At 41.7% G+C, this 15,859-nt stretch overlaps 1 protein-coding gene across 4 annotated transcripts in view; it reads right to left on the reverse strand.

Annotated features, from left to right (window-relative positions):
• Positions 1–15,859, reverse strand: part of MCTP2 (multiple C2 and transmembrane domain containing 2) — a 259,714-nt gene that overhangs the window by 29,038 nt on the left and 214,817 nt on the right. For all 4 annotated transcript variants that reach the window (XM_027521361.1, XM_027521360.1, XM_027521359.1 and 1 more), the window contains 2 exons: positions 14,177–14,299; positions 11,258–11,299 (listed from right to left, as the gene is read on the reverse strand). In XM_027521361.1, coding sequence (XP_027377162.1) covers positions 11,258–11,299; positions 14,177–14,299 — 165 coding nt within the window. The remainder of the gene's footprint in view (positions 1–11,257; positions 11,300–14,176; positions 14,300–15,859) is intronic.

The raw sequence follows: 15,859 nt of genomic DNA on the forward strand, positions 1-15,859 counted from the left end.
CTTAACCTGGTATCAGTTCTCACTGTAGAACCCTTCTACTAACGCTCAGTTGCTAAAGTCATGCCTGACTCTTTGTGACCCCGTGGACTGGAGCCTGCCAGGCTCCTCTGTCCATGGATTTTCCAGGCAAGAATACTGGAGTGGGTTGCCATTTCCTCTTCCAGGGGATCTTCCTGACCCAGGGATCGAACCCATGTCTCCTGCATTACAGGAAGATTCTTTACCTGCTGAGCCATCGGGGAAGCCCAAGAACCCTTGTAACTGACATCTAAATCCTAGGCTATTAGTAAAGACTATAGTAGAGACTGAAAACACAAACTGAAAGCATGAGCAGCTTGTCCTGGCTTATTTTAATGGAAACAGTAAATATAATACTGAGTTTTTAAAAAAGGGGGAATATAAAAACAGTAAATGGAAATATTTGGATAAATAGGGGCATGTGATGAACCTAAATCAGTTTTACCTAAAATTCATTAGCACAGTAAGGGACCAATCATGTCCAAAGTATTGTTCTTGGACAGGGAGAAAAAGGCTTTTTCTTTTGTGGAAGTTTCTACCCTTCTCCCTAGAATCTCTGCACATGACATATGCTAGCCATATATGAGAGGGAAAAATTCACCTGAGGGCAAGTACTCTCATGATTAGTGGTAAATGTCATTTTTGTTCTCTGAGTGGCTTTTATTGCCTTTGGGCAATGAATCTGTGTATTCAACAGGGCATGGTAGCTTCTATGCTATAAGACGATATTTACATTTACATAGCTTGAGTGCTTCATTAACACTGGAAGAAATGGGTCTTCTCTGCTGGTCCAGTGGCTAAGAAATCATCTACCAATGCAGGGGAGATGGGTTCCATCCCCGGTCCAGGAAGATTCCACACGCCGTGGGCCAACTAAGCCTGCGCTGTGTAACTAACTACGGAAACCTGTGTGCCTAGAGCCCACGTTCTGCAACAAGAGAAGCCACTGCAGTGAGAAGACCACACACCCAACTAGGCACACCTACAGGAAGGCTGTGAACAGCGATGAAGACCCAGAGTAGTCGAAAATAAATAAGCAAAATTTTAAAAAGATGTTAGAAGAGCCTCCTGTTCCCCTATGCCCTATTTGAATTGGTGGGCCAACAGATAAGACCAGACTGCCTTACCTCAACTTGTGCTCTCAGTACCAACAACTGTGGTAGGTACATCCTTAGTGCTGAGACAGTGTGTATTTGATGGAGAAATGAATGGATAAAGAGGAAGAACAGAGGAAATCAGGTTTATATTAGTATCAAAAGATCATTTGCATCAACCCAGGAAACAAGTGCTTAGGGTTAAAGAGAAGATTTCAGGCCTCCCAACTCCAGCAGAATGACCTAAAGGTCCAACTTATATTCCCGGTCTCCATGAGACCTTTCCAGGGGATGCCAGTCCACAACAACTACTGTCTTTTTCTCTCAATTTGCATCACACCTCTATCCTTTTCATCACTCTAGCAGCAAACGTTCTTTTCACTCTCTACATTGCAAAGGCTACCTTTATAGCCAACGTCCTCATGTACAGGTGTGAGAGTTGCACCATAAAGATGGCTGAGTGCCAAAGAACTGACGCTTTCAAACTGGTGCTGGAGAAGATACTTGAGAGTCCCTTGGACAGCAAGATCAAGCCAGTCAATCCTAAAGGAAATGAACCCTGAATATTCATTGGAAGGACTGATGTTGAAGCTGAGGCTCCAATACTTTGGCACCTACGGTGAAGAGCCTACACACTGGAAAAGACCCTGATGCTGGGAAAGACTGAGGGCAGGAGAAGAAGGGGGCAAGAGAGGATAAGATGGTTGGATGGCATCACTGACTGGATGGACATGAGCTGGAAAATTCTGGGAGACACTGAAGGCCAGGGAAGCCTGGCGTGCTGCAGTCCATGGGGTCAAAAAGAGTTGGACACAACTTAGCGACTGAAAACCAACTACTCTTGATGGGAATTTTCTCTAATTATATCTTCTGGTATACCAATGGACATGTTATATGGTCTTTGATATTACATTTCCATTAATAGGGAACCAAGGTCCAAAGAGGTTAAGTGAGGTGTCTGTGTCCACATATATGTGGCAATGGATTCCCAGTCCAGGATAATTAAGTCCAGAGCAAGTGTGGACATTTCAAAGGGGAGGCATTCAGCTCAACTTGTTGTTTTTGTCATTTGCTTCTTTGGTGTCTATGGCTCTCAACTTACTATAGAACACATGGTTCTTAGACATATTATTCAGTTACATACTTCTATCTAATGTTCATTTCCAGTATTCTTTGCCCAATTTTCATAAGAATGCATGTTAAATTACGCTTTTTGAAAATATTTGGAGAAAAACATTTCTTTCCATTCTTACTTTTTTAACTTGTCTTGTGAAACATTTTAGCAAACTTTATGTGCAACTTGCAAAAAATACATACCATAATTTACAACATAATAAAATGCATCCATTCTTATTTAGGAGCTGAAGTAGCCAGGGTTTACAACAACAGATGAAAAGTTTGCAGCGGGGGTAGGGGGGACTTAAGATGTACCAAATCCTCAGGTCTGCATATTTTATTAATCACAGGCTATGGAGTCAGGAGAAAGTGAGTTCAACACTGGTCTTGTCACCTACTAGCATTGTGAACACCTCAAGTTCCTAATGGTTTCTGGAGTCACAATTCTGCTATCTGAAAAAGGGGGATCATAATCCTGACCCTAATTGGAGTGTTTGGAGAATTAACTATCATATGTCAAGCATTTGGTACACTCCAGGTGCTTCATAAATGTCAAGTCCTTGCCCACTGAGAATGCAAAGAAATGAAAAGGAAAGAATCACCTTCTGTCTAGCTTAAAGAATCCTGGGGTTCGTTTACGTTTCCAAAGCAAGGATCTCCCAGGACAAGTTCACGCATGTTGCCCTGCATCGTATGAAAGATCATCTGGCAGCTCTATCTGCATCACGCTGGCTTTATTTACACGTTTCAGATTGAACCAGGGGACGTGGTGATAACGCAGTTTAGCAAACACAGCGTTCCATCTGCTGCTGCTACCAAATTGTCTGGGAAGAGTGATAGTGGCTCGTTCAGGAAGAGGAAACTGTTATTACATGTGCTTATATTTTTCCTTAACATACAAGCCTTCTCATTTATAGAGGGAAATGTGTAATAAAAACAGAGATGGCCACTGGTGCAATTAAACCAGTGAACCAGATAACTGCGACTGCGTGCACATTTTTAGATTCCTACATTTGAGAAAGAATGGGTTTTACTTCTCCATACGAATTTCAGAAAACACCAAGGCACAGATAAAATTCACATGATTTAGGGTCTACTTCATGATTCCTGGGTTGGGAAGAACCCCTGGAGAAGGAAATGGCAACCCCTTGCAGTGTTCTTGCCTGGAGAATTCCACGGACAGAGCCTGGCAGGCTACAGTCCATGGGGTCGCAAGGAGTCAGACAGGACTGAGTGCCTTACACTTTCATGAGCAAATAGGTATCACCATGTAACAGAAGAGATGAAAGCATGGAACTTTCCAGATCCAGAACTCAAATTTCAAAAGGATCCTTTGTTTTATGCTATAGAGGATGATTATAAGAAAAATAATGTAACTATTATAATAATTTTAAGGAAAATAATTACAAATTCCAACTCTGTAACATTAAAATACATATTATTATATAAAATGTATTAAGAGTATTATTTTTTTCATTGACCATTTGCTTATAAAATGTCAAAAAAAAAAAAAAAAAACCCACTGAGTCTTTCAGCTAAGTTTTAGAGACAGCTAAATGAAGAACAAATAATATGCCTGTGTTGCAGCATGGTTGTTCTTTAAAGAACAAAGCCAATAAATAATAAATAAATGAATAAATCAGGCAGTGGATTTTTCCTTCTTTGAGGCTTTGCTGGCTTCCCCAATATCTCCAAAGAGCACAGCACTATAGGTGCAATAAAGTAGCTTTGAGCCTCTAGGAGAGAATTAACACCATCAAAATGAATTTACAGCTAAGAATTCATTATATAATCAGTGTGTTACTTTAAATCTTTCATACATGTTCTGAGTCAATAAAATCTTTCTCTACTAATTACCTAAGCATAACCAAAGAGATAGTCCTAAAAATTTACCACATCAGGAAAGATCTTTGTGACATGCTTAAAAATTGGGTAGTATTTGTCACAGGATGCCCAGGATCCCCTAAAGGGAAAGATGCAACATTTCTATCTTAGGATCATCCCAATAATGCAAACCATCCAGAGCAAAGATGCAGAAATATGACTTCAGATTTTAAATGGGAATCTGTTTGGTCTACTTCATCCCACTGAATATTAAAAGCCTGCAACTTGAGAACTTGAAGAATTATAAACATCAGAAATAGACTGAGTGGCATTTAGCAGGGAGGGGGAAGCCTCTCAGCATCTGTCATAACAAAGAATAAAAAGTAATATTTCTGATATACGAGATTAAAAATTGTCCTCCAGGAATCTGGCTTAATACACTGGGAACTGTCTTTAAGGTTTCTTCCCATGAGATATGCCCTGTGTTCATGGACGGACACACACACACACGCACACACACCCTACTTCATGGTACACTTAAAATGAAGAAAAATCCCTGTCCTCTTTCAGGAGAGTACTTCCTTCTCAGGTAGTATTTTTGCTTTGGGAAATAAATATGAAGCAGATTGGATTTTGAATCAATATCATTTGAAGCAGTTATAAACTGCTCCCACGACCTGTTCATTACACAGAGTCCTTCCACACTGACTGATCTTTACCAACAGGTTTCTTTGGCCTGCAACAGGATTTTCATCAGGGATCAAACCAGAGGGCTAAAAAAGTAAAAGGAATAAACATCATCATCAAGAGGAAGATGTTGATAAAACACACCTTTGAAAAATTGGGAACACTGTGGAGACAATTATTTGGAATTTAGACCCTGGGAAGACTGACTTCCTTAAAAGTTTCTCTGAGCCAACTGCCGGGTGCCACAGTGTTACAGGGCGAACAGGCGGATGGTTCTTCCCAACTGTCACTCTCATAGGTGAACACACAGTGTGCTGCAGTTGCTGGATTAGCTGTGTGTCCTCTGGCTTTCTGTGAGGTGTGGGGACTGAGGTGCGTAGAAAATAAAATAATTATCACCTAATACTCAGCACAAATATCACCTTTAAGCAGTCCTGACTTACCCAGGCACTGCATCTCTAACACCCAATGTAGTCTACAAATTTTGACAAAAAGGAGCCATCACAGATGCAGAGCAAACACTCCATAAATGTTATCAATAATAATGCGGAAAAACGGGCCAGTAAAGTAACAGTTTCCTTCGTATCAGCGTAACACAGTCCAAAATAAACAGGATTTAGATCAGAAGGACTGGATTTGAATCTTGCTCCTGGCTGGGAAATTTTCCAATGCATCGCTACATTTCTCTTAACCTGGGTTAGTTCATTCACAGATGGGGAAAATAATATCAAATTAAACAGTTTACTTTGAGTACTGAATGAGTTGAAGCACATAAAAACAGTCTGCAAATTGTAAACACTCTACAAATATGAATAATCTGGTCATTTAAATAATTCTCACTCAAAATGGTCTCTTTTTTAACTTTTTGGCTGTGTCCCACAGCATGTGGGATCTTACTGGCCCAACCAGGGATCAAACCGCACCCCTTGCAGTGGAAGTGTGGAGTCCTAACCACTGGACTGCCAGGGAAGTTCCAAAATGGTCTAATGTTAAATTACTGCTTTTATGTCATTTATTACTTATGCGAAATTACAAATTTTCCCTTGAGAAAATAGTGGTATCCTTACCTTTCTATCAAATATTTTGTAAATTATCTGTTAATTACCTTGCAAACTCATTGGTTGATGGGGACTTAGGGCAAACCACACTGAAACAGAGGGGATTTCAATAGGAAAGACAAGAGGAATGGCTATTATCGTCAGGAAAATAATGACTTGTGGATAACTGAGATACAATGTCCAATGTCTTCTCTATTAGCATAATATAAAAATTTTAGGCAATGGCAAGATAAATATCCAGATGTATACTCTATAACATCAGAGCCTATTACTGTAAATTACTTAATAAGAGGATAATCCATATAAATAGCACTTACAGTCTGGTAATATTTCACAATATTTGGGAGCAACATACAAGGAAAATCTTTACAGTAGGAGTCACAAAGAAAATCCACAAGTACTGGGTCTACCAGTGAGCCTGAGAGTAGTTGGCTGAATAATGCTTCAAAATATTAGATTAATAACATTTCTGAGTTCTTTCTGAAGGCAATGAAGCCAAACATCTTAAGGATGGACGTTTGATTTTTTAAAAGGGATCTGAGCAAGTCAACATGTCAGGGAAAAGACTGTAAGAATAAGGAAGCCAATTCCTTTTAATTTAAAACATGTATAAACGTATTTAAGAATTGGCTGGAATCCATATTAATATTAAAATCTTGGAAGTAAGATGGTATGGTAGGAATGTTAGCAATTAAATTACTTCATCACTGAAAATAATATTAATTCAAATTAAAAGAAGTTACATCAGAACAACCATTTACTTTATTCCCCTGAAAATTATCCATAACGTTCTCTACAATATGTCCTGTTTATAGACTGTAGATGCCCTGAAAGTATGTGTGTGTGTATTCAATATTGTTAACTTTTCAAAGATATTATCTGATTTTTCATTTTCTTAAACATACCACACCATCTTAAAGTACCATGACTTAGTCAGCAGATTAAAAAAAAAAGTCACTAATCAAACTAATTTGCTGTGTTTTGGACATGCTTAAGAAGGCACAAAGGAATCATAAACAAAACTACTCTCACTATTAAACTGCAAGGAGACTCCCTCCAAGAATGACAGTCTTCCCTGGCTGAGACACTACAGGCCATCTTCTCTTTCTGGAACAAGGAAAGACAGGGAATAAGGCATGCTGGCCCTGAACAACTTCACCCAAAGGACTACGTAAGTGAACTCACAAGAGCTTCTAAATGTACCCACATTTCCTTCTCTCTCTAAGAAGGCTCTACCTGGGTGGTGATGAGTGGACTAATCATTTGGGAGGATAAAAAATCATTTGTAAAACTAGGATTGATTGTTTAAATATACTTAGATTTTAGTATATTTGTGAAATATAATATACTAAAATTTTCCTAATTTGTGAAAAGAGGATAGGGCTATAATATCTATTCACATTCTTTCATTACAAAATCATCGATCCACAAAAATGTAAGTCTCTTATTTTCTTAAAGGAAAAGCTCCACATGTTTTTCACCCATAACTGACATGAAAGAAGGATCTTTTCCCCTTCCACCAAACACTGTAAAGCAACTGTGAACTCACTGATAATCTCAAACAGCTGATTCAATCCTATTTCTGACAGCTGAGTTAAAACCAACCAAGCCACAATGCGGGCATCATGATGCAGTGTCTTTATGACAGCAACAGGCAGCTTTCTTTACTACATGCCCTTATTATTCTTTCTTCCTGTTGTTAATAGTAAATCCTGAAATATTCTATACAAGTGATTGTTGGGCTGGAAAAAAGAAAGAAACGCTAATGCAAGTATTTATACCTTCTGCAATGAAAACAAGATATTATTGCTTTGCCTGACCTTTCCTAAATATGGGATACAGCATTTTACACAATGGTTTCTTGGTTCATGCTTCAATTACTGACCTTTACTGTGTAGCAAATTAATGCAATTTTCATTGTAATCCATCCGTACAAATAAGGTCCACAAAGAAGAATTTCACATACGGAATCTAATACAAATAGGAAATGTCAGCTGATTGCTGTTGGCTGAACTTAGCCATTATCTGTTTGTTCTGGGGCCCCCAGCAAACTATACTTGTAACAAGCAATTTCTTGCATGGGGCCATCAGGTCTAAGAAAGATTTCCTCTCTTCAAAGTTGAGTTTGTACCTTTAGCTTCCTAAAAGCTAAAAAACTAGTTACCCGAACATTCTACGTTGTAACTGAAAGCCCACCAAAGAAAGCAAGGCAAAACTGCGGAGTCTAATTTGGTTTCGAAAAACATACAGGACATTAACATGGACTTTTAACAATGAGAAGAAGCAAGAGGCTACGGTGATGTCATTTTACAGCCATCCCTGTTCAGACAATAAAAGGATGACAGACCCCAGACCGCGTCCTGGTCTGTGCAGCGGAGACAGACAGAATATGGGAACACGTCCATCTCCCGAGGAAGTTGTGCCAAGGGGCCCCCGGCACGCTTTCATCTTCCACGGTTGTCCGTGATGGTATTTGGTGGGAAGGGGCGCTGGCAATTAAGGAGTGTCACTTTCAAGATGGATAGTTTGAGTAGAAAGGAGTTCCCCTCCTCTCCTGGCTTGGAAGGAGACGGCTGGATGTTTATAATTTGTAAACAGTCCATCTCTCACTGGGTGTGTTACAGTTCCCAGAAGCCCGTCTGTCATGTCTAACACACAACAGAAGCCAGAAGGGCGCTGTGGGGAAGCCCCCGGAGTCAGCACTCCGTGGAGGGGAGTGGCCCAGGGCCTCCTTGCTTCAGGGACCAGCTCTGGGTGTGGAGGCTGCTCTACATGGAGAAGAAATAATAAAGCCTAATAATCTGTAGGTGGAGGTGTGCTCCGGAGGTCTTCCAGTTCAAAGTCCCTCTAGTTCACACATCTCTTAGAGAAGTGACAGGGCAGAGATGTGGAAAAGGGCTGCAGTGCGTCAGTCTCCCCTCCCAACAGAAGGCCTGTGTTCAGCAAAAGAGGCCTAAACAGAAGCCAACCTTTCACTTCAGACCTGTGCCTTCAGAAGTTTCCATGTTGTTGCTGTTCAGTCGCTAAGTCGTGTCCCACTCGTTGCGATGGGGCCTGCAGCACGCCAGGCCTCCTTCATGGAGCACCGCCTTGTGGTGGCGAAGGGCTTGTGGAGCTCAGTGAAGCTACGAGCCATGCCATGTAGGGCCACCCAGGACGGACGAGTCACAGCACAGAGTTCTGACAAAATGTGGTCCATTGGAGGAGGGGACGGCAAACCACTCCAGTATCCTTGCCCCAAGAACCCCATCAACAGTATAAAAAGGCAAAAGGAAGTCTCCACAGAAGTATGAAATTGAGTAAGCAAAAGAAACAAAGCCATACAGTGCTACTAAAGGCCCTACAAATATACTACAATCAATCAAAGTATCTCAAGAATGGAACTGCCCTGGAGGAGGCATGGAGACCCCAGTGCCAACATCCTCAGTGTGGGTGGGCTGACGTATCTGCTGTGAGGAGGGCCATGCTTAGTTAGAGGACTACAAGAGCTCCCAGGTTCATCCATGTAGATCACAGCCCAAGTGGTTTTCCCTCCACACCCCCAGACAGCCCTTAAGGTACCACAATGGAAAGTCAGATCATGCCAACCACTGCTCTAAACTTTCATGGCTGATATTTTTAAACTGTTTTTGTTTGGCTGCACTGGGTCTTCCCTGTGGCATGCGGGATCTCTGATCTTCACTGCAGCACGTGAGATCTTTAGTTGCAGCACATACAAACTCTGAGATGCGGCATGTGGGATCTAGTCCCTTGACCAGGGATTGAACCTGGGGCCCCTGCATTGGGAGCTTGGAATCCCTTCATGGATGACTTTATTGCCTTCCTGCTTACTCGACCCACTCTTTCATTCATTACCTTCTTGTTGGATTTCTCTCTTAGGGGGGATAAAGCCCCACAGTCACAATGCTCTCTCTAGGGTGGGTGACGTCTTCATCCATAGGTGCCTTGTTTATACAGACTTGGCCAGAGAGAAAGAGAGCTTCCTCACTTCCAACCTTTGGTTAATAAAATTGATGATTACTCCTTGTGTAGCTTTAAAATAATTTCATTAAAGGTTGAAGGCAGGAGGAAAGGGGACGACAGAGGATGAGATGGTTGGATGGCATCACCTACTCGATGGACATGAGTTTGAACAAGCTCCAGGAGTTGGTGATGGACAGGGAGGCCTGGCGTGCTGCAGTCCATGGGGTCACAAAGAGTTGGACACGACTGAGCGACTGAACTGAACCGTGTCTCCTTTGGTGAAACACCCCCTAAGGCACATTAATTTAACTGTGGCTACTTTTTAAAATAACTTCATTTATTTATTTCTGGCTGCACTGAGTCTTCACTGCGGTGGCTTCACTTGCTGCAGAGCACAGGCTCAGTAATTGCAGTAATTGGGCTTAGCTGCTCTGAAACATGTGGAATCTTCCGGGACCAGGGATTGAACCCAGCATTGGCACACAGATTCTTCACCACTGAGCTACCAGGGAAGTCCCTAGCTTTAACTATTCTTAATGTTCAAGGATTTACATCACTCAGAAGCCACTCACGTCAATTCATCAAGAAGAAAGTTGCGTCATGGGACTTTCATTCTTGAAAGGGTCCCGATTCTCTTTTTAAAAAGGCACACTTTATTAGCTTGCTCTTAATGATCATTTTAGCACAACAAATAAGATTTACTTTGTAATCTGCCCAACTTCCCTCAAATGGGCAAAACCATCCTGCTCGCTTGATGGATTTTAAGGCTGTCTGTGTCATGAAGTTGGTGTTTTTGAGTTCATTTCTGTTTCCTGCACATTTTATATCAGACCCTTAACTCTTCCCTTTCCCTCTCTCGCCCCTCTCCTCTCCTGTCAACCTTCTACACACTATTGCCCAGAGCCCTGCAGACCTACAGGATCTAGGGGACTGGGCGACTGTGAAGCTCGTAGCATCTCATTTGGCATTTTACTTTTTTTTTTTCCATTTTATTCCAGAAGGTTTGTCTGAAAGCGTAATGACAACAAAGCAGCAGATTTGAGAGATTCTCCCAGGAGGAGAGAAAGGACAGATGTACCCAGACGTAGAGCTGAAAACGATGCCAGCAACAGCTGGGCAAGTGACAGATTCTGAAGCGGGTGACCCACCCTGCAGAGTGCAGACGTGAGCCTCAAGGAACAGCGACTGCACGTGATTTACTTTTGACTTCCTGGACTACCTTTCATCTACCTTTCATCCACCAAGGGAAAGGCTAAACTTTGCCTCAAATGACAGGACTCCTGGTTAACGTTTCAGTTATTCCTTGTATCGTACCTCTTTTCATCTTCACTTAAAACTTGAAAAAGAGATAACTTTTACACATTATGAGAATTTGATCACTATATTGGTTACCCTATGGTGGTAAAACGATACAACAGAGCTTGACTCAACCGGCCAGAATGCCATCTACCAAAAGCATTCATGCTGCCTTTCTCGTCCTTTCTGGAGTACACCCACCTTGTCATCTTCATCGTCCTCCTCATCCACGTCAGGGCTCTCCTACAAGGAAAACCCACAATGTGTAAATACAACATCAACTGAAATGACCAAGTACAAACACACGCATACCCAGGCTTCAAGTTTTCCTACATCATTGAAATACTCGTCTTTTTGAAACACATTGTACCCTCTTAAAAAAGGACCCTTTGAAAGTTAAAGGATGCTGAAATAAGACTGTAAACAATATGCATAATCTACATAAAACTGTTAACTATAAATAAAGCTATTAGGCAAGTGCCCTTTGAAAGCAGCCAGCTTTAAAAACCGCACTGCCGAGTTGTACCTTCTGTAAACAGTTTTGTTCTTATTCTTGACAAATGAACCAGCTGCTGTGTTAAGGCTGAGAACACCATACTCCGTTTGTGCTGGGCTCATTGCTATAATGACTGCACTTTTCCTCTGGGGCCATTACCGAAACATTAGACAGTAGAAAATGCATTAGTCTGAATGTAATCAATCTCAAGAATAAGATACAGGTTTCTATACAGTATTATTGTTTTCCTTGGGCTCTGGAGTTGGGGGGGTGGCGCAGATGAGGGAAGGAAACTCCAGGTTCAGATCTGGGCTAAAGGGGGGCCTGCCTTTAGTTCCGGGGCCACAGCACTAGCAGCGCTGCACACAGAGGCTTCTCCAAACTCGTTTCAAAATCCTGGCTAGTTGATGGGTACGTTTGAATCATATTACTGCTACATTTAAAAGCTAGCACGTGTTGGTACACAGTCCAATGATGTGGGAGCTCTGAAAGAACACTGGGTATACCAGAAAGCTCAGGTCTGTTTTCAGTTTAAACACTTACCTTTCCACTTAACCTTGCAAAGTTCAGACATACCAAATTAGCTGCCATTGTCCCAACAGAAAAAAGAATGGTCAACATCATGCTTGTACAAGGGAGTGACTCTGAAGTATCAGTACTCTGCTGTCCTCCATAAACCACTGAGCAATTCCTTCAGGCAGGGCTGGTACTGAATTACCTCCTCGAATTCCTACAAATGCCACCACGTGGTCTGTGGAATGCTTACTGATACTGGAGAACTAACTAACAAGCATGTTCCATGAGAGCAAATGGATAACAAAGGATAAAAATGAATACAACAAAAACCTGCTACGGGGTGAAAGAACTCTGTAATTAGGAGTCTTCATTTGAGACAAAGTCTTCACCCGGAGACCTAGTCCCAGCCCTGTTTTGCTGTGCAACTTTGGGCAAATAACTTTGCCACTCTGAACCTTAGTTGCATCAAGCATGAAATGAAAATAGTAGTTCTTGACTCCTTCAGGGTTATGTTACCAAGTTTAAAATAGATAATGAATTACAAAATGTTTAGTAAATTAAAAAATATTTCATACACATACACACACACATATACACATTTATACACATATACACACAAGAACACTTATGTACTCATATTTACTTACACACACACAGACAAGGACTGTAGCTTGCCAGACTCCTCTGTCCGTGGGATTCTCTAGGCAAGAATACTGGAGTGGGTTATGTGCCCTCCTCCAGGGGATCTTCCCAATCCAGGGATTGAACCCAGGTCTCTCATGTCTCCTGCATTGGCAGGTGGGTTCTTTACCAATAGCACCATCTGGTAAACCCATACAGATGTATCAAAGTGAAAGTAGTCACTCAGTTGTGTCTGACTCTTTTGCGACCCCATGGACTGTAGCCCGCCAGGCTCCTCTGCTCATGGAATTTTCTAGGCAAGAATCCTGGAGTGGATTGCCATTTCCTTCTCCAAGGGATCTTCCTGACCCAGGGATAAAACCTGGGTCTCTCACACTGCAGGTAGATTCTTTACCATCTGAGCCACAAGGAAAGTCCCTACCTGACTACAAACACACACACACACACATGCTATAAACAGGTACATCATATATATAACTGGAAACCTGATTAAAATTATTAAAATGTTAGTTGACACAGCACTTTTACATCAGATGTTTCTCTGTAAAAAGCTTCTTCATTTGTAGCTCCGTGAAACTTAATCCTTACATAAACTTGTATTTTAAGGCTATTTGTTAGTTGGTTCTAGCATCTTCAGGCGCCTCATTATTGATACAAGCACATGCTTACTGAACTACACGATCAAAAACCAAACAGAATTTTGAGTCTGTCTGATGTTTTACTCTGTGTCTTACACTCATTTCCCACCACCCCAAATAAAACCAGAAACATGCCTTGCTGCTGCTACTGCTGCTAAGTCGCTTCAGTCGTGTCCGACTCTGTGCGACCCCACAGATGGCAGCCTACCAGGCTCCCCGTCCCTGGGATTCTCCAGGCAAGAACACTGGAGTGGGTTGCCATTTCCTTCTCCAATGCATGAAAGTGAAAAGTGAAAGGGAAGTCGCTCAGTCGTGTCCGACTCTTTGCGACCCCATGGACTGCAGCCTACCAGACTCTTCTGTCCATGGTATTTTCTAGGCAAGAATACTGGAGTGGGTTGCCGTGCCCTCCTCCAGGGGATCTTTATGACCCAGGGATCAAACCTGCATTATTTATGTCTCCTGAACTGGCAGGTGGGTTCTTTACCACTAGTACCACCTGGGAAGTGGAGAATCTTATTCCCAGGAACTCTATGGAGAACCAGATGGACACCCAGACAGGTGCTGCCTGCCTGGAAATGCTGACGAAAAACCAGATGGTTCACTCATGCTGAGGAGGCAGGCCGAGACACAGGAACACAGATGCTGTAGAAGGAAGACTCCAGATTACACACGATGAATATCTTCCTTGTACCATGAATACATGAGCATCGTTGTTCCTCCGAGTCTCAAATGCAGCGCATCAGGTCACGCTTTGGTGGCGGTGGTTTACTGCTAACACATTTTCTTTTCTAATCAACTGTCAGAATTATTGGAACCTGTGCTCACCTGGCTGTCCTGGATGCTGCCCACCTTCCCTCTCGTGGGTCCGATGGAATTGTAGACAAAGAGGAGCAATAAAGCCAGAGGGATCATGTAGAGTTCAAAATTCCAGACAGCGACGAGAAACACCTGATTGGAAGACAAAGAGCAAATGATTGCTTGCAAAAACAGTATGGGAACAATTGTCAGCTCCTACTCACTGACTTCAGGAGATTAAACCCAGCACTCTCTGTATAGTTCCAAGTAGATTAAAATACACACACACACACACACACAGGATCATTAGCACAGTTTTAGAACTAGTAGCAGAACGAGGAAGGCAGAGAAATGAGCTGGCCCATCACACTCTGGAACAGAGTTCCCATATTTGGAAACCTCATTACTCTACCAACCTCATTTAGTTTTTTGCTGCTGGATTTGGCATACCAGAATATAGGTAAAGTACACAGCATGGAAAATCCAAAGGTCACTAAGAGGGTACAGGCCAAATTTTACCAAGAGTGAGATTTATCTGAACTAGGGCCGTGTGCTGTGCTCAGTGGCCCAGTTGTGTCCGGCTCTTTGAGGCTCCATGGACTGTAGCCTGCCAGGCTCCTCTGTCCATGGGATTTCCCAGGCAAGAATTCTGGAGTGGGTTGCCATTTCCTCCTCCAGGGGATCTTCCCAACCCCAGCATCTAACCCCTGTCTCTTGTATCTCCTACATTGGCAGGTGGATTCTTTATTACCACTGCCACCCGGGAAGCCCCAGAGGGAATGATTCCTTTTCAAGCAGGCTGCCAGTGCTGAAAAATTCAAATACTTTGGATAAAAACTTTAGTTTTCTGAAATCTCTTTAAAAATTTTTATTTATTTATTTATTTTCTTTTTATTTTTAAACTTTATAATATTGTATTAGTTTTGCCAAATATCAAAATGAATCTGCCACACGTATACCTGTGTTCCCCATCCTGAACCCTCCTCCCTCCTCCTTCCCCATACCCTCCCTCTGGGTCGTCCCAGTGCACCAGCCCCAAGCATCCAGTATCGTGCATCGAACCTGGACTGGCAACTCGTTTCATATATGATATTATACTTGTTTCAATGCTATTCTCCCAAATCTCCCCACCCTCTCCCTCTCCCACAGAGTCCATAAGACTGATCTATATATCAGTGTCTCTTTTGCTGTCTCGTACACAGGGTTATTGTTACCATCTTTCTAAATTCCATATATATGCGTTAGTATACTGTATTGGTGTTTTTCTTTCTGGCTTACTTCACTCTGTATAATAGGTTCCAGTTTCATCCATCTCATTAGAACTGATTCAAATGTATTCTTTTTAATGGCTGAGTAATATTGAAATATAGCTGATTTACAATGCTATATTAATTTCTTCTGTACAACAAAATGACTCAGTTATACACATATCTATTCTTTTTTCATATTCTTTTCCCTTATGATTTGTCACAAAATACTGAATACAGTTCTCTCTGTTATACAGTATGACCTTGTTGTTTATCCATAAAAATCTTAAAATCCTCCAATTTTGAGGCTAGATGGCCACAAGAAAATGATGATCAGTGTGAATCTTTAACACTTGAGGAGACCTAAGCTTTCTATCAGAAATAAACAGTGTCAAAATTTTGAGATCATTTTGGAACTTTTTAATACTATATTTTATAGATCTGTTGATGGCATATATAAATCAAG

Source organism: Bos indicus x Bos taurus, chromosome 21 (assembly GCF_003369695.1).
Source record: "Bos indicus x Bos taurus breed Angus x Brahman F1 hybrid chromosome 21, Bos_hybrid_MaternalHap_v2.0, whole genome shotgun sequence".
NCBI lineage: Eukaryota > Metazoa > Chordata > Mammalia > Artiodactyla > Bovidae > Bos > Bos indicus x Bos taurus.